This window comes from Panthera pardus, unplaced genomic scaffold, assembly GCF_024362965.1.
Source record: "Panthera pardus isolate Hobbes unplaced genomic scaffold, ASM2436296v1 HiC_scaffold_24, whole genome shotgun sequence".
Lineage (NCBI taxonomy): Eukaryota > Metazoa > Chordata > Mammalia > Carnivora > Felidae > Panthera > Panthera pardus.
The window spans coordinates 89852281-89869844 of NW_026526810.1; the positions used below are offsets into that span (position 1 = coordinate 89852281).

At 36.2% G+C, this 17564-nt stretch overlaps 1 protein-coding gene across 2 annotated transcripts in view; it reads right to left on the reverse strand.

The window, feature by feature from the left end:
* Positions 1 to 17564, reverse strand: part of NEMF (nuclear export mediator factor) — a 56288-nt gene that overhangs the window by 3642 nt on the left and 35082 nt on the right. Inside the window, exons 19-29 of one of the 2 annotated variants that reach the window (XM_019451883.2) lie at positions 16901 to 17013; positions 15396 to 15453; positions 14924 to 14982; positions 14715 to 14835; positions 13041 to 13320; positions 12281 to 12323; positions 12082 to 12131; positions 10278 to 10431; positions 3621 to 3698; positions 1897 to 2094; positions 310 to 345 (exon numbers count right to left, since the gene is read on the reverse strand). In XM_019451883.2, the coding sequence (XP_019307428.2) occupies positions 310 to 345; positions 1897 to 2094; positions 3621 to 3698; positions 10278 to 10431; positions 12082 to 12131; positions 12281 to 12323; positions 13041 to 13320; positions 14715 to 14835; positions 14924 to 14982; positions 15396 to 15453; positions 16901 to 17013 (1190 nt within the window). The remainder of the gene's footprint in view (positions 1 to 309; positions 346 to 1896; positions 2095 to 3620; positions 3699 to 10277; positions 10432 to 12081; positions 12132 to 12280; positions 12324 to 13040; positions 13321 to 14714; positions 14836 to 14923; positions 14983 to 15395; positions 15454 to 16900; positions 17014 to 17564) is intronic. The other variant, XM_019451884.2, reaches the window with a different exon arrangement.

The following is a 17564-nucleotide window of genomic DNA, read 5'->3' on the forward strand; positions in this document are numbered from 1 at the left end:
TCATGTGTATTTTCAAAACAACTCTCTCCTGGTAAGGACAATTATCCCCACTCTTCAGATGAGGAAACAGAAGCACAAAAAACAATGGCTCAAGGTTGCAATTATATGTAGCAAAGTTAGGATTTAAACCCAGAATGTTGGACTCCAGAGCCTGTGATCTTGTCTTAGCTTTTAAAGTTTTAATTAGTGCTTGCTTCAGCAGCACATATACTAAAGTTTTAATTAGTTAGAAACTGTGTGTCAAATGTTCTGGGAACTAGACTGTAGTCATTGTGTGTCACTGTAGAGACCCCAACACAAAAATCATACCTCATTACCCTGTTGATCCAGATCTTGCTCTTCCTGCTCCAAACATAAAATTTTAAAAGTTAGCTATAACTTAAATTGAAATTCCACATGATTAAAAACTATGAGGGGAAAAAAATATTAATATAGCAAGACTATCACATTGAACCAACAGGTTATGGACCCCAAGAATGTATTCTTCAGTGTCACAAAACTCTAGTGAATTAATTTGTGCATCTAATATTTTATTTTATTTTTTTTTAACATTTATTTTTATTTTTGAGACACAGAGCATGAATGGGGGAGGGTCAGAGAGAGGGAGACACAGAATCTGAAACAGGCTCCAGGCTGTGAACTGTCAGCACAGAGCCCAATGTGGGGCTCGAACTCACGGACCGTGAGATCATGACCTGAAGTCGGACGCTTAACTGACTAAGCCACCCAGGCGCCCCGTGCATCTAATATTTTAGAGAACAATGCAATTCAAAGAGAAAAAGGATTGTTCTCTGAAGTGTTTTTTTTTTTTTTTAAGGACTTTCATTTGGAGTACATGCTAAAACAGTAAAATGTAAAATGACAATTTAAAATTACAACTAAATTTGATGTTTGCCAAAAGAAAATGGAGAATGGTAGAATAGAACTTGTAAGAAGTTTTCACTATTAAGGTAAGCTTGGGGCACCTGTGTGTCTCAAGTTGGTTAAGCGTCTGACTCTTGATTTTGGCTCAGGTCATGATCTCACCAACTGTGAGCTTGAGCCCCACATCAGGCTCTGTGCTGTGTGGAGCCTGCTTGGGACTCTCTCTCACACACACACACACACACACAATAGGTAAATATAAAAGAAAAAGGTAAGTTTAATTTTGTTTTGCTTTGCTTAGATTATCTCCAAATAGATTTTTTATGTATGATTCATTATACCCCAATATTTATGAGTTTACAGTTTACAGAATGACAAATATGAGAACAGTGTAAAAAAATCTGAGGATCAAACTGAGTTATAACATCACTAAACAATAACATTGTCCAGAGGAAAACAACAGTAACACATTTAGAATCCCTGTAAGCATTATCTGCACTGAACAGAGCAAACAATTCTAACCAAAGCTTTAACTGCAATAAATAAAATACAGGCTAAGTGAAATTTTTTCCAATTTTATAATCATTTGCTCAAGATTTCAAGATCTCAGGCAACCATCTTAACTGGAAAAAACTTAACTTCTAACTGGTTTTTCAACCAGAGCACTTGGCAGTTTCAACATCATGTAAGATAATACAGCATATATTCTCATAGAAAAATCTAGAGTAGCACAAATTTATTCCTACTCCTCTTCAAGATAATCCCAATTATTTGTCTTATTTTAACGAAGTTCCCACTAGAATCAAAGCCTCTCCATACTTTTCTACGCTTACATCCTGGAAATGTAGTCTTTTATGCTTACATCCTGGAAATGTAGTCTTTTAGGTTGTATTTCTAAAATGACTTTCCATTAAGGATAAAGTTACCACTTGTCCTGGTTTTAGCACTTGTAAGCCTCATATTTTGGGAACCTGAGGTGGTTAGTGACCCTAATTAATGAAGCAAAAGCCCACATATGTGTGGTAGCCTTACCTTGTCATCATGTGGATCATCTACAGCCAAGTCTTGTAACTCTTGAGTTACAACCTCAAGGGAGGGAGTTTCTTTCTTTACGCTGTCTGAAGCCCTTTGTCCACCTCTAGGTTTCTGGGGCTGTTTCTTCACAGGTTCATCCTTTGTTTTTCCTTTCTTCCCCCTTTTCCCCTTTTCTTCTTTGTTTGAACCTGCAGACTTTAATTCATAGAAGTAAAATAATGTAAGTATGTTCAATATTGTCAATATTTAAAAATTTTTTTTATTTGTTTAATTTACATCCAAGTTAGCATACAGTGCAACAATGATTTCAGGAGTAGATTCCTTAATGCCCCTTACCCATTTAGCCCACCCCCCACCCCACAACCACTCCAGTAACCCTCTGTCCTCCATATTTGAGTCTATTATGTTTTGTCCCCCTCCCTGTTTTTATATTATTTTTGCTTCCCTTCTGTTAATCTGTTTTGTTTCTTAAAGTCCTCATATGACTGAAGTCATCATATGATATGTCTTTCTGTAATTTCGCTTAGCCTAATACCCTCTAGTTCCATCCATAGTTGCAAATGGCAAGATTTCATTCTTTTGATTGCCAGGTAAGACTCCATTGTATATATATACCACATCTTTATCCATTCATCCATTGATACATTTGGGCTCTTTCCATACTTTGGCTATTGTTGATAGTGCTGCTGTAAACATTGGGGTGCATGTGTCCCTTCAAAAAATCATACCTGTATCCCATGGATAAATGCCTAGTAGTGCAATTGCTGGGTCCTAGGGTAGTTCTATTTTTAATTTTTTGAGGAACCTCCATACTGTTTTCCAGAGTGGCTGCACCAGCTTGGATTCCCACCAGCAGTGCAAAAGAAATCCTCTTTCTCCACATCCTTGCCAACATCTGTTGTTGCCTGAGTTGTTCATTTTAGCCATTCTGACAGGTATGAGGTGGTATCTCATTGTGGTTTTGATTTGTATTTCCCTTAAGATGAGTGATGTTGAGCATGTTTTCATGTGTCAGTTGGCCATCTGGATGTCTTCTTTGGAGAAGTGTCTATTCATGTCTTTTGCCCATTTCTTCACTGGATTATTTGCTTTTTGGGTGTTGAGTTTGAAAAGTTCTTTACAGATTTTGGATCCTAACCCTTTATCTGATATGTCATTTGCAAAAATCTTCTCCCATTCCGTCGGTTGCCTTTTAGTTTTGCTGATTGTTTCCTTCTCTGTGCAAAAGCTTTTTATTTTGATGAGGTCCCAGTATTTCATTTTTGCTTTTGTTTCTCTTGCCTCTGGAGACATGTTGAGTAAGAAGTTGCTGCAGCCAAGATCAAAGAGGTTTTTGTCTGCTTTCTCCTTGAGGATTGATGGCTTCCTGCTTTACATTTAGGTCTTTCATCCATTTTGAGTTTTTTTTTGTATATGGTGTAAGAAAGTGTTCCAGGTTCATTCTTCTACGTGTTGCTGTCCAGTTTTCCCAGCACCACTTGCTGAAGAGACTGTCTTTATTCCACTGGATATTCTTTACTGCTTTGTCAAAGATTAGTTGGCCATACGTTTGTGGGTCCATTTCTGGGTTCTCCATTCTGTTCCACTGATCCGAGTGTCTGTTTTTGTGCCAATACTGTCTATATTTTAACAAAAATGTATTGAATCCTACCATATGATAGGCTGTGGTCTGGATGCCCCTTAAAAAACAAAGGAAGAAAAGACTTTTAGATGTTACTTACCCCCAGCAATTTCATGATGAGTTCACGTTCTTCTTCATCTTGGTCTTTGTATTTTTCCTTCATTTTTTTCATTTTACTCTACAAAATCAAAAGATTTTACTTGGAAAACTTCAGTTAAAAAATGTCAACAAATGTTTGTAAAGAAAAGGTGCTCCTGGGCGCCTGGGTGGCTCAGTCGGTTGAGCGTCTGACTTCAGCTCAGGTCATGATCTTGCAGTCTGTGAGTTCGAGCCCCACATCGGGCTCTGTGCTGACAGCTCAGAGACTGGAGCCTGCTTCGGATTCTGTGTCTCCCTCTCTCTCTGGCCCTTCCCTTCTTGAGCTCTGTCTCTCTCTCTCTCAAAAATAAACAAACATTAAAAAAAAAATTAAAAAAAAAAAAAAAGGAAAGGTGCTCCTATTCTGTCAGAAATGGTTACCAAGCAAGGTACCATTATAATAAACAACATGGAGGCTAAGAAGATGGATAAACCATAGTCCTCAGCCTCAAGGAGTTTACCATCTGGTAGAAAAAAATACATATAAGAGCAAGGATAAATTAATGCAACATATTCTAAATGCAAACATTATTCCTAAGATACTTCAGAGAGGGCGCCTGGGTGGCGCAGTCGGTTAAGCGTCCGACTTCAGCCAGGTCACGATCTCGCGGTCCGTGAGTTCGAGCCCCGCGTCAGGCTCTGGGCTGATGGCTCGGAGCCTGGAGCCTGTTTCCGATTCTGTGTCTCCCTCTCTCTCTGCCCCTCCCCCGTTCATGCTCTGTCTCTCTCTGTCCCAAAAATAAATAAAAAAAAAAAAAAAAAAAAAAAAAAACGTAGAAAAAAAAAATTAAAAAAAAAAAAAGATACTTCAGAGAAAGAAATTTCTTTCAGCTTAAGCAAGAACTGTGGGGAAGAAATAAAGTAAAACTTGAAAGTCTTAAGTAAATTTTATAGTATCAGGGATTATATAAAAAGCAGGATTATAAGGTAAAAACAGGACAGTATACTAACAGCAAGTTATTGCATTTGGTTGGAGTCAGGATATACATACAGAGGAAGAACAGGAAACAAGGCAGCAAAGCTAGTCTGGATAAAGGCAAGGCACTTAAGGCTTTGAATTTTCTCAACAAACTGGCTTTATCTTTACCTTTTACCTGGGCTACACTTCCAAATCACCTAATTTTTTTTTTCGCCTAGTAATTTTTAAAAACAGACATCTAGGCCTCACCTCCAAAGATTTTTGTCTTTATTAATCTTAGCTGGGGCCCAAATACAAATTTTACAAGATCTTATAAATCTTGTAAAATCTTTACAAATTTTAAAGATTTCTTTAAACAGGACACAAAAAAAACTAACTATAAAAGATTGATGATTCAGATTTCATTAAAATTAACAGATGCTGCTCATCAAAAACACATGAAAAAAAAGCAAGACTGAGGGTGCCTGGTGGCTCAGTGAGCTGAGCATCTAACACTCAATTTTGGCTTGGGTCATGATCCCAGGGTCATGGAATCAAGCCCTGTGTTGGGGCCCTTGCTGAGCATGGAGCCTGCTTGGGATTCTGTTTCTCCCTCTGCCCCTCTCTCTCCAGCTCAAGAGCTCCCTCTCTGCCTAAAATAAAAAAATAAAAAAAGGAAGCCTGAAAAGTATTTCTAACATATACATCCAAGAAAAGACCTATATTCAGAATTTCAAAGAACTCATATACATTAATGACAAAGCTGGACAACCTAATTTTTACAACTGGGCACTTCAAAAAGAGGACAGATGTCTAATAAACATGAAAAAGTGTTCAATATCATTAGTATTCAGGGTCATACAAATTAAAGCCAGAATAAGACTGTGGTATATACATGCTTGAATGACCAAAAGACCCCTGACGATACCAAATGTTACAATGCAGAACAATTATAATTCGGATATTCTGCTTGAGAGGAAATTGGTGAAGTACTCCAGAAAACTGGTAGTTCTCTACTAAAGCCAAACACAACATGAATGCCATAAATCAGCATTCGACTCTTAGCTATACACAACAGCGATTAAGATTTTTTTTTTTGGTGGGAATAGTAATTAGGCACAAGTGTGGGCTTTCTGGAAGAGTGAGTACTGGAAACATTTAAGTATCACATGATGGTGGCTTCACAAATACATGTGTGTTTAAAAATTCACTGATCTAAACAGTCTAGATTTGTGCATTTTACTATATGTACATTATGCCTCAAAACAAAAACAACCTTGAAAGGGGCGCCTGGATGGCTCAGTCTATTGAGCGTCCGACTTCAGCTCAGGTCATGATCTCACGGTTCGTGGCTCTGTGCTGACAGCTTAGAGCCTGGAGCCTGCTTCAGATTCTGTGTCTCCCTCTCTCTCTGCCCCTGCCCACTTGCACTCTCTCTCAAAAAAAGTAAAAGCATTAAAAAAAAATTTCTTTTTAACCTGACAGTAAAATGAACAATATTATCATGAAACTGAACCAAGAAATGGAAAACCCAATGAAAAGAACAGTTTGGAAAACAGAAGTTAGGAAACTCAACTTTGAAGAAACAAAACTGAATGGACCTATCATCACTGGAGAAAATTTAATTAGCATATACAGTACAACTTTGGTTTCAGAGCCTAATCTGTTCCATATACATGCTTATAGTCCTAAGCACTTGTATATTCTTTTTGTTTTAATGTTTTATTTATTTTTGAGAGAGTGCAAGCAGGGAGGGGCAGAGAGAGAGAGACACAGAATCCAAAGCAGGCTCCAGGGTCTGAGCTGTCATCACAGAGCCCGACACAGGGCTCGAACTCAGACCATGGGATCGTGACCTGAGCCGAAGAAGGCCGCTTAGCCAACTGAGCCACCCAGGTGCACCCCCCCTCCTTTTTTTAATGTCTAAGCACTTGTATATCAAAGTGAATTTCAAGAACCATTGGCTCCATTGTGATCCAGCGTCACATACTACTCGTATTCCAAGATATTGCTCATTTATCATTAGCTAAAATTTATTAGAAATGTGTGCTGCTCTTGTGAAACACTCACAGAACAAGTTACTGGTGCAGCCTCTCTGGAAAACAGTATGGAGGTTCCTCAAAAAACTAAAAATAGAACTACCCTACGACCCAGCAATTGCACTAGTAGGCATTTATCCAAGGGATACAGGTGTGCTGTTTTGAAGGGACACATGCACCCCCATGTTTATAGCAGCACTATCAACAATAACCAAAGTATGGAAAGAGCCCAAATGTCCATCGATGGATGAATGGATAAAGAAAATGTGGTATATATATATACAATGGAGTATTACTCAGCAATCAAAAAGAATGAAGTCTTGCCATTTGCAACTACGTGGATGGAACTGGAGGGTATTATGCTAAGTGAAATTAGAGAAAGACAAAAATCATATGACTTCACTCATCTGAGGACTCTAAGAGACAAAACAGATGAACATATGGGAAGGGAAACAAATATAAAAAAAAGGAGGGGGCACAAAACAGAAGAGACTCATAAATGTAGAGAACAAACTGAGGGTTACAGGACGGGTTGTGGGGGTGGGTGGGCTAAATGGATAAGGGGCACTAAGGAATCTACTCCTGAAATCATTGTCGCACTATATGCTAACTAATTTGGATGTAAATTTAAAAAAAAAAAAGTAGGGGCGCCTGGGTGGCTCAGTCGGTTAAGCGTCCGACTTCAGCTCAGGTCACAATCTCGCGGTCCGTGAGTTCGAGCCCCGCGTCGGGCTCTGGGTTGATGGCTCAGAGCCTGGAGCCTGCTTCCGATTCTGTGTCTCCCTCTCTCTCTGCCCCTCCCCTGTTCATGCTCTGTCTCTGTCTCAAAAATAAACAAACATTAAAAAAAATTAAAAAAAAAAAAAGTAAAGAGCCAAAAGTAAAGTACAGAAACCAAGAGAGGGGGATGAACAATATGATCTTCGTGTACATGACTTCTTCCCAAAATTGGTATTTTGTATAACAAAGGCAGAAATTTGGTCTTTCTTGTTTACCACTGAATGTGCAGTACCTAGCAGGGTAGCTGGTACAAAGTAAAAGTAAAACCTTGCATTGCAAGTAACCTGTTTTGCATGTGTTCCACAAGCCAAGCAAACATTTCTAATAAATTTTAACTTGATAAATGAGCGATGTCTTGCAACACGAGTATTATGTGACACCGAATGTCACATGATCACAAATTTCCTGATTACAAAGTGCTTTGGATAACAAGCATGTTTCCAGAACCGATAATGCTCACAAACCAAGGTTTTACTATACTTAAAAACCTACCCACAAACTGCCAAAATACCAGGTCCAGTTATAAGCAAACACTATCTATCACATTTCAAGGAACGATCTCCATTTTATACAAAGTTCTAGAGAGCAGAAAAAGGAAAACCTTCCAAACTTATTTTATGAAACTGGTATAACCTAGATAGCAAAACCCCAAGGGCAGTATGAAAAATCAGAGGCCAATTTAATCGATTTTCTTAAGTAATTTACCACATTAACTAAGGGAAGAAAAAGCATAAGGAAGTAAAAGAAAAATGCAGAAAAGGCATTCAATAAATTTAATCTTATTAAAAATAACCCCTCATAAAGGCTATCTACCAACCAACAACTCCCAGGAAACATCCCACAATGATAAAAATCTTAGCAACAGTCCCTTTGATGTATAATTAACAAAGATACACACTATTATTACTTCTATGCAACACTGTACTAATGTTTGAGCCAATGCAAAGAACAGAAGTAATAGATATTACGATTAGAAGAAAAGCCATTATTTGGAGACACTAATGCTGCCTACAAATGGAATACTAAAATGTACAATAAGATTACCTAATACTAAATCAATGTAAGAAAATCATCTCCCCACAAACCAGTAATGATAGGAAGTGAAAGTTTTAAAAATATACCATTAACAAAAAGAAAAATTATAAGCAGGAACAGATAAGATGTATAAAACTCTATGGGAAAATATATCTTTACTGAAGACTATAAAATATTCTTACAAGACTATAGTCACATTCATGGACAGGTAAACTCAATGTGGTAAAGATGAAAGTTCTCCACAAAATTATCTAAAACTTCAATGTCTTTTAATAACGATCCTCAGGATTTGCCTTGGAATTTTATCTGCAGAATATTTCATTGTATGAAAGCACCATGTTATTTTATGTTGTTGGGCATTTAAGATTTTTTTCAATTTTTGGTTTGTTTTTTGCAATTACAAATATCAACCTGATGAATATCCTTATGCTAGTGCATGCACATGATTTTTTTAGGATAAATTCCTAAAGGTAGAATTGCTGAGTCAAAGGGTCAATACATTGTTAGGACTCTTGATGGGAATTCCCATGGTGTGCACTCAAACATTTACTGAATGACTGAATACACATTTTCTATTAATTTGATGGGTGGAAATTCCTTTTATCACTTTTTTTTTTTTCCACATTTGCCATCGGTCTTTCCATTTTATAAATGGTTCTTTTTGTCACCTGGAATTATTTTTTTTTTAACATGACTAACCACTAATTTTGAGTATTTGACACTTTCCCCAGTAATCTGTAATAGTATTTTATCACATACTAAATGTTTAAATATTACAGTTAATGTCCTATGTCTAGATTTTATTCAGTTTCACTTTTTGTATTTGGCTTTTTCTATGTTAATACCATACTGTTTTAATAGTTCTAACATGAAATGTTTTACTACCTAGTAGGGAAATCCCTCCTCAATCTTCTTTTTCAAGATTTCCTTAGCAACTCTCTAATATTTACTCTTTGAAATGAACTTTAGAATTATTTTATCAAGTAAATTAAAATCTCAACTGTGATTAAAGTCATGTTGAATGTACAAGTTTATTTACTTTGAGAGAGCATGCACGGTACGCAAAGAGAAAGAGAGGGAGAGAGTATCCCAAGCAGGCTCCACACTGTCATAGTGCAGAACCCAATGTGAGCTCGAACTCACAAACCATGAGATCGTGACCTGAGCCAAATTGAGAGTCGGTGGCTTAACCGACTGAGCCACCCAGGTGCCCCTGAATGTACCTATTAATATGAGAAGAATTATATTCTTCTCTTCCATATGCTCAGCACGTCCCTTTATTTTTTTGAGGTCCATTGGAAAAAAAATCCAGGAAATTGTGACCACTATGGATGGAGGGAAAATCATAAAACATGACCTTTATTAAGATTTCAAAGGAATTTAATTTTTATAGTGATAAATGGATACATATTAGCTCACAATTTCCTCTTTTTACACTGCTACAGCATTTTTTAAAGTATATTCTGTATCTACTATCTCTTCCTTCATTATCCACCTTTAATAAGAAATATAGGACCTCTAACCAAAATCTCATTAATATTTGAAAAAAACAAATATCACTAAATATCACTAACGACCAGCACCAGCTGTTACTAGCAGAGTGTCACTAGCAAATCACAATCTTCTAATTCTTCTTCTACATAAAATGAGAGCTTGTATCTAGATGATCTTCAAGGAACATAGAACAGTGATCTCCATGTTCCCAAACCTTGTCTCTTTTTAACTAATTTTCAAAGAAACTCACATAGGATTATTTTTTTGCCTACATCTTTTGTTTCGCTTAAACTTTAAAAAATTAAGAGCCTCATAACTTCATTTGTGAGCCAAGGAGTACTAAGTTTAACAGTTCACTCCCAAGTTTTATTACCTTTTGTCCTCGCTTCATTGGCTGCACAGCTGGGACACTTTTGCTTGTGTTCTGATGAGTTTCAATGTGTAGAGCATTTTCTTTTTCTTTGTCCTTTACCTCTATCACTTCTAAATCCCCTGAGTCACTTGGAAGCTTTTTCTTCTTCATTTCCCTAAACATAAATGAAATGGGAACATCTAATTCTTTGAATTTCAAATCTTTAGTGCCTTAAAATAGTACAGGGGAAGGAGAACATGTACAATATGTAAAAGATCATGGCTCCTGCTTAACTTCATAACCACCAGGCTACACTATAAAAGAAGCACAAATCATCACACTGGAAAAAGTTGAAAATTTTTTGTTCATGGATTTATCATTCTGTCAGCCAGGCTTAATACACCGTTACACCCTTTACTTATCCTTACTCAGTAGCCACATTCAGTCCCTCCACACCTTAATGACCAGGCACTGGGATCTGCAGTCTTAAGTCAGCATGGCCTTGACTGATCTTAAATATTCAATAAAATATCTGTTGCCAGGTTAGTTGAATAAATAATGGATAAAAATATGCAGATTAAAAAGGAAGGGGAAATTCTATTACTATGCTATTTTTCATGTGCAATCTTTTTATCCCCACTGCCACTGTCTAGTCCAGGTCCTCATCACTTCCTACCTAGACCTTCCTCCAGTGTTTCCCCGTAATCTGCTCTATGTGAACTTCTAGTCTTCCTACCTATATCACATTCCCATTTAAAGTCTCCCAAAAGTGCTCATCACTTTCAGGAGAAAGTCCAAAAATCCTTAATTTATCATTCTAATAACTTCTCCACTTTTGGTCCAAATTCACTTTGCCAATCTTACCATCTACCAGTTCACAAACATGAACTTTTTGCTCCTTTCACCTCAGTCTATCATTTCCCCAAAGCACTATGTGTAATATTTCCAATTCCGTGCCCTGTTCTGTTCATGCTTATTTTCTTCTGAATCTCTGACCATCTTATCTTCATTTACCTAAATAAGTTCTAACACATCTTTAACGTATACTTATGATGGTATTTCCCAAAACACCTGAACTCATAGCAATTTCTCACCCCTGAACTACTGTATCCCTACCATATGGCTCTTTCCTGATCCAGGACTCAAAAACTTCTCGAAGGCACACATTTTATATTTTGCCTCTTTGTATACTCAGTATCTAGCATAGTGCCATGTCCTCAGAGAGATCACTGAAACTGTTTCATGACTACCTTCGTAAAACAAAAAGGCCTACTGTCCACTCCACCCTAGGGTCTCTAGGGTGCTTTACTAGCTGTATAGCCCTTTTCTTTTCTTTTTTTTCTTTTTTTTAGCCCTATAGTGGGTTTTTTTCTTTTACCCTGTAGTTGTCTCTTTCCTTCTGCTTTCCCCTTTCTATTTGCCTTCCGAGGCCTGCTATGTTAAAAAAAAAAAAAAAAAAAAAAGAAAGAAAGAAAAAAAGTCTTTTTATTAAATAAAACTTTCCTAGTTATTTTCAAGTATTCCTGTCAATATTATCCTAGAACCAGTCAATTTAATGCACTGCAATCGCTATTGCATATATTTATGTAACAAAGGGTCTCACTCACGTTACTTTACCTATCTCACTGATTGTAGTGACAGATCAGGGCTCTAAAACAGAAAAACCTATGAGAGCTGAATATTAAGAACTAAACAAGGTTTATGCTAAATCTTGGTAATTTTAACAAGGGAAGTCTTTGGAATAGCCAAGTGATCTGTCATAACTGAACTGTCAGTAAGAAAAAAAATTATATGCTTTTCAGTTAGATAACACAAATATGTTTACCTTCTTTCCTTGGCTGACAAATGTCTCCGGCTCTGTAATTTACTGTCACTCTATTAAAATTAAAACAAAAAAAAAAACACAAGCAAATACAAACAATAACATCACTACTATTAATTTTTCAGAAAGTAAAATTAAAAAGTACAAAATTACTCATTGAGAAGAACATGATGTTCTTCATAGAACTTTGAAAACAGCTTACCATACTAGAAGATTCTTCTTTTGAAGCCAATTTCTGGAGGGACCTATGAAAACAGAACGAGGCATCTACTAGGTTGTAAATGGCATTCATTTAAAGTCTGCAAACATTCCCGTATCATACGCTTAATTACTGGCAATCCTACAAACTTTCAACATTGACAAAATTTTAAAAAACATAATCAAATTGCTCATCTCACACTTCTAAATATATTCTTAAATAGCAGACATGTATTAAACACTTACTATGTCCCAGGCACTGCCAGATGCTTTATATACAAATAATCTTCACCAAAACCCAATGAAAGGAGTAACATTCCATTTTCACAGAGAATGAAACTTAAGCTGAGACACAGAGTAAGTTACCCTATGACACCCCCTAAGACCCAATTCTGGTCAGACTCCTAAGGTGTTCCTAATTATTCCAGTGATAGAGCTTTCAGAACTATGTTATTGTTTACCTGGTGATCAATAAGACATTAAAGATTAAAACACCTATTTTTTTTTTAATGGAACTGCCTCTCTTACATTATTAGCATTTATATTCATTTACTTGTTTCTATTTTGACCATTTTCATATTTACTGTATTTTTCTACACTGGGTCCTCGAAATTTCTTTACAGAGATCTAGCCCCCCAATCAAACAGTAAAAAGATAATAAGACTGTAGGACAATGGATGGTAAAAGTACTGAAGTCAATCATGTTATTATCTTTGTAAGGATTAACTCTTCCATCATTCCCAGCTATAATAGGTTTTAATTACCTTTGAGATTGAAGGTGGGACAAATCAATGGTAGTGTCAGGATAATTTAATGTGTCTTCGCCTTCATCCATCATTTCAGCAATAGGTTCCTGATCTTTTACCACTTCTTCAGATTCTCCTTCATCTTCCGAGCTCTCTTCCTGAATTATTTCATCATTTAGCTCATCTCCACCACTGTGAATAGTGATATCCTCCTGGTCAACCTGACTCATAAGCTCCACTTCCACAGGAGTTTCGTGTGATTCCTCTTTATCTTCGTCACTGCTACTGTCACCTCCGTCTGTAGAATCATCATTAAGAAAAGTCAGAGTGCTATCACCATAACAAAACTAGAGGATTACCTTGAAAACTTCAAAAACAATAATATTCTGTTGATTCCCTGTGTCTCCAAGACATCACCAAAAAAAAAAAAAAAAAAAAAAAGCCTGATCACATCCCCAAAGGGTACTCAGACAAAAAAGGATTCTCTTGTATCATGAACTGGTTGGAATAAATGCTCTCCGAAATACTTTACCACAATAAATATCTTGGACAATGCAATCATTTCTACAACGAAAACTTTAACTTGTCTTGGTTAGGTATTTCCAAAGAGGAGGACAGGAAAAGTAATTCCATAAATTCTACTGCTGTTATTGTAATTTGCACATGAGAAGTGAAATGAGACAATACATGCAATATAATTGGCACACAGAAGGTATTCATACCTTTCCAAAAGAAACACTGTCTAGTAATAATATTACCTAATTGGCTCCCTAATAAAAGGAGATGCCATCACCATCTGACAAAGACGGTTGTGAGAATTCAGTTAAAAATAATGTAAATAGGGGCGCCTGGGTGGCTCAGTCGGTTAAGTGGCCGACTTCGGCTCAGGTCTTGATCTTGCAGTCCGTGAGTTCGAGCCCCACGTTGGGCTCTGTGCTGATAGCTCGAAGCCTGGAGCCTGCTTCTGTGTCTCCCTCTCTCTCTGCCCCTCCCCCATTCGCACTCTGTCTCTCTCTGCCTTTCAAAAACGAATAAATGTTAAACAAAAAAATAAAATAAAATAAAATAAAAATAACGTAAAGAACTTTGTACAGTGTCAGAAACATTGTGAAAATTCAAAGAAATAAAATCTTGTGATACAACAGTAGTCATAAATGAAGCCACAATATTACTCCTAAAGAAGAATGACCCTAGGAAAAAGAATAACTGTAAAAGTAAAACAGTGGGCATACTTTCCCTATTCCTTCAGGTAGGTGAGTAAATTTATTCCAGCAACCACAGTTGCTCTCTACTTGAAGCAAATGTATTATTACATCAAGCCAAAGTCTCACATGAGAAATTCTACTTATTATAAATTCATCTCTGTATAAGTTCTAATTATTAAATCCAAAAGTAAATGCTCATTCACAAATACCTGAGTCTATCTTTGCTGAACACATTTACATATGACCCATTAAATACTGAAGTTTTACTACATTTGTTTATATAGTAGTTATGGTCCAATTAAATACTTTATAATTCATTAGAACAAGTATGTTTAACATTTCCAAACACAAAATTCAGTAAAATTGACAACAACTGTATTTTTGAAATTTTAATTATCCCAAAGTAGATATGATCTTCTAAGAATTCAGAAGCAAAACTAGACAAAAGGTAACACTATAAGCTACTTTATTAAAATCTGTAAACTACCTAGTTGTTCCATTTCTTCTGATATGAGTTCACGTGTGCAACTTGCCAATGTTTCCATGTCTTCATCCTGCACTCTGACTTTTCTTTCACCCCGATGTCTCCAAATACAAGACTCATCTACCTATGGAAATAGTTATTTTTCACTGATGAAACTTTAGGTAAGACTAAAGAAAATTTAAAAAAACATTAACAAAGAAGCTGAAGGATACCTTAAAGAGGAAACTAAACCCCATCATTAGATATGAGGGAGGAAGGAAATTCTTCTTTCCTATAAAAGATAATAAACATAAATGTTAAAAATTGTCTTTTTCCATTTTATGCTTACAAATTATCTGACACCAATGGTCACATTTATTTGGTCTTTTCTCTGTCATGAAGGAACACAGAATTTGGCATTATGTATAGGAACAGGAATTAAAAAAGAAAAAATATGAATGCTTGCTATCATCTTTGGGTTAGTCAATCCCTGAATAATCTTTTAGAAAAAAAGGGCATGTTATATGAAAGCACATCCTCATCAAGAAAAATATCTATGGAGATGACATAACAAATGCTAAATCTGCCACAGCAGCACAAAATTTTCCTTATTTCATAATAGATTTCATATATGAAATCAGAATAATTTCTGTTCTGAAAATATTAGTAAGTAATGGTCCTCAAACCGGTCTCCATAATCATTACCTCGTATCATGAAGCTTCCTGTTGTCAAATATTCTCCAGTTGGTGCTGTTTTAGACACCTGAGGAACACAATACCACATCATACTGTTGTCTTAAGACACGTGTTTTTAAATTTTTCACTCAAGAAAGTAAAGTCATATTTAAGTAAATAGCACCATCTCCTGAAAAGTTTATGATTTAGTAAAAATTCTCAATACTGAAATATCTCTTCAAAGACAGATATACCATTGGCAGTAACAAAGAAAAGAAATAATGAAGGATATACTACATCAATAATTTTCAAATGCCATGGATTAGAGGCAGAACTTGTTCACACATTTCCTCTGGTTTGAGATATAATAGGAAAAATAAGAAAAGTTTAATAAAACTATATTTACTAAAATAAAACTATACTGGGGCGCCTGCCTGGGTGGCTCAGTCGATTAAGCACTTGACTTCGGCTCAGGTCATGATCTCATGGTTTGTGAGTTTGAGTCCTGCATCAGGCTCTGTGCTGACAGCTCAGAGTCTGGAACCTGCCTCAGATTCTGTCTCTTTCTCTGCCCCTCCCCCACATGTGTGCGCATGCACTCTCTCTCTCTCTCTCTCTCAAAAATAAACAAAAAAATTAAAAAAACAAACTATATTTATTAAATAAAGTCCTTTCCTAAGATACTGTTTTGGGGGTAGTAAAATAACCTTTCATTTTAGGAAATAAAATGATGTATTTAAAAACTGTATGCTATCTGCGAAACCCCCAAATGTGAGAGTACCTTTGTCATAGTTTTTGGAGGGATTAAAAGCACACTAATTTCACCATTAAAAAACCTGTTCAATGAAAGAATTAAAACCACTTTTATAACAGGCAGAAAATATAATACCAGAAATGACATTAATTTCCTGAAAACACAGTATCATAGCATAAGCAGAAAATGACTATAAATAGATACAAGATGAACCTAAGGGAGGATAACAGTAATGAATTCTTTATCTTGCTGTATAGCTGTAAGACCCTGTAATATATCATTATCAATTGCAATTACTGAAAATGTGAAACAGAAAATGAAGTCATATATGGAGTGAAGTATCAAGTAACAGCAATAACAACAAAGAAGGACAATTACTAAAGCCAAATGAATAAAAAACACTGGATATAACTATTTTTCAGGAAGGGCCAAAGAGAGATCAGAAAATTCCAACAAAGATGAAGAGGAACACTCTTCATCTTATATAACTGCATAAATCATTCTCTTCCTTTAGGTGTCTGCTCAAATCTTACTTTCCTAGAAAGGCCTTCCCTGACACTACTTTCAAAATGGTAGCCCCAATCACTCTTTAGTGACTACTCTGCTTTAAAGAAAAAACATTACAGCACTTGTTACCAGACATCATGCATGTGTTTTTCTCCACCACCAAAATGTCACCTCAATCAAAGTAGGTACTTTGCCTTGTTGACTTCTATACCCTCAAAATTTGGTACACAATAGCTCTTAATAAATTAAGAAAAAGGACCACAGCCCTTATTACCTGATGATGGTACACCCACCAAGCACTAGTGATAACTCGTGCATCCCAGGCAGCACTGTAGCAAAGTGCCATTGTGCCAGCTTCAGTCAAGGTCCGAGGCGGAATGGGTTCTCCTGTGATATAAACACCACAATGCTTCAGTACCCAAGTACAGAGTTTCTATACAGCAAGACCTGAAAATCACATGCAACATGATGGATTTGATCCTCTTACATCTTAAATACTGATACCACATTTTAATTTCATATTACATGAAGTTACGATTTTTATTAACAATATATTTACAACATCACTCACATTCAGGGAAATGTAAATCAAAAACCACAATGTACTATCACCTCACACCTGTCAGAATGGCTAAAATCAAAAACACAAGAAGCAACAAGTGTTGGCAAGGATGTGGAAAAAAAGGAACCCTTGTATACTGTCGGTGGGAATGTAAACTGGTGTAGCCACTGTGGAAAAAAAGTATGGAGGTTGCTCAAAAAATTAAAAATACAACTACCATATGATCCAATAATTGTACTACTGCGTATTTACCCAAAGAATACGAAAACACTAATTCAAAAGGATATATGCACCCCTATGTTTATCTCAATATTATTTACAACAGCCAAATTATGGAAGCAACCCAAGCATCCATCAATCGATGAACAGATAAAGA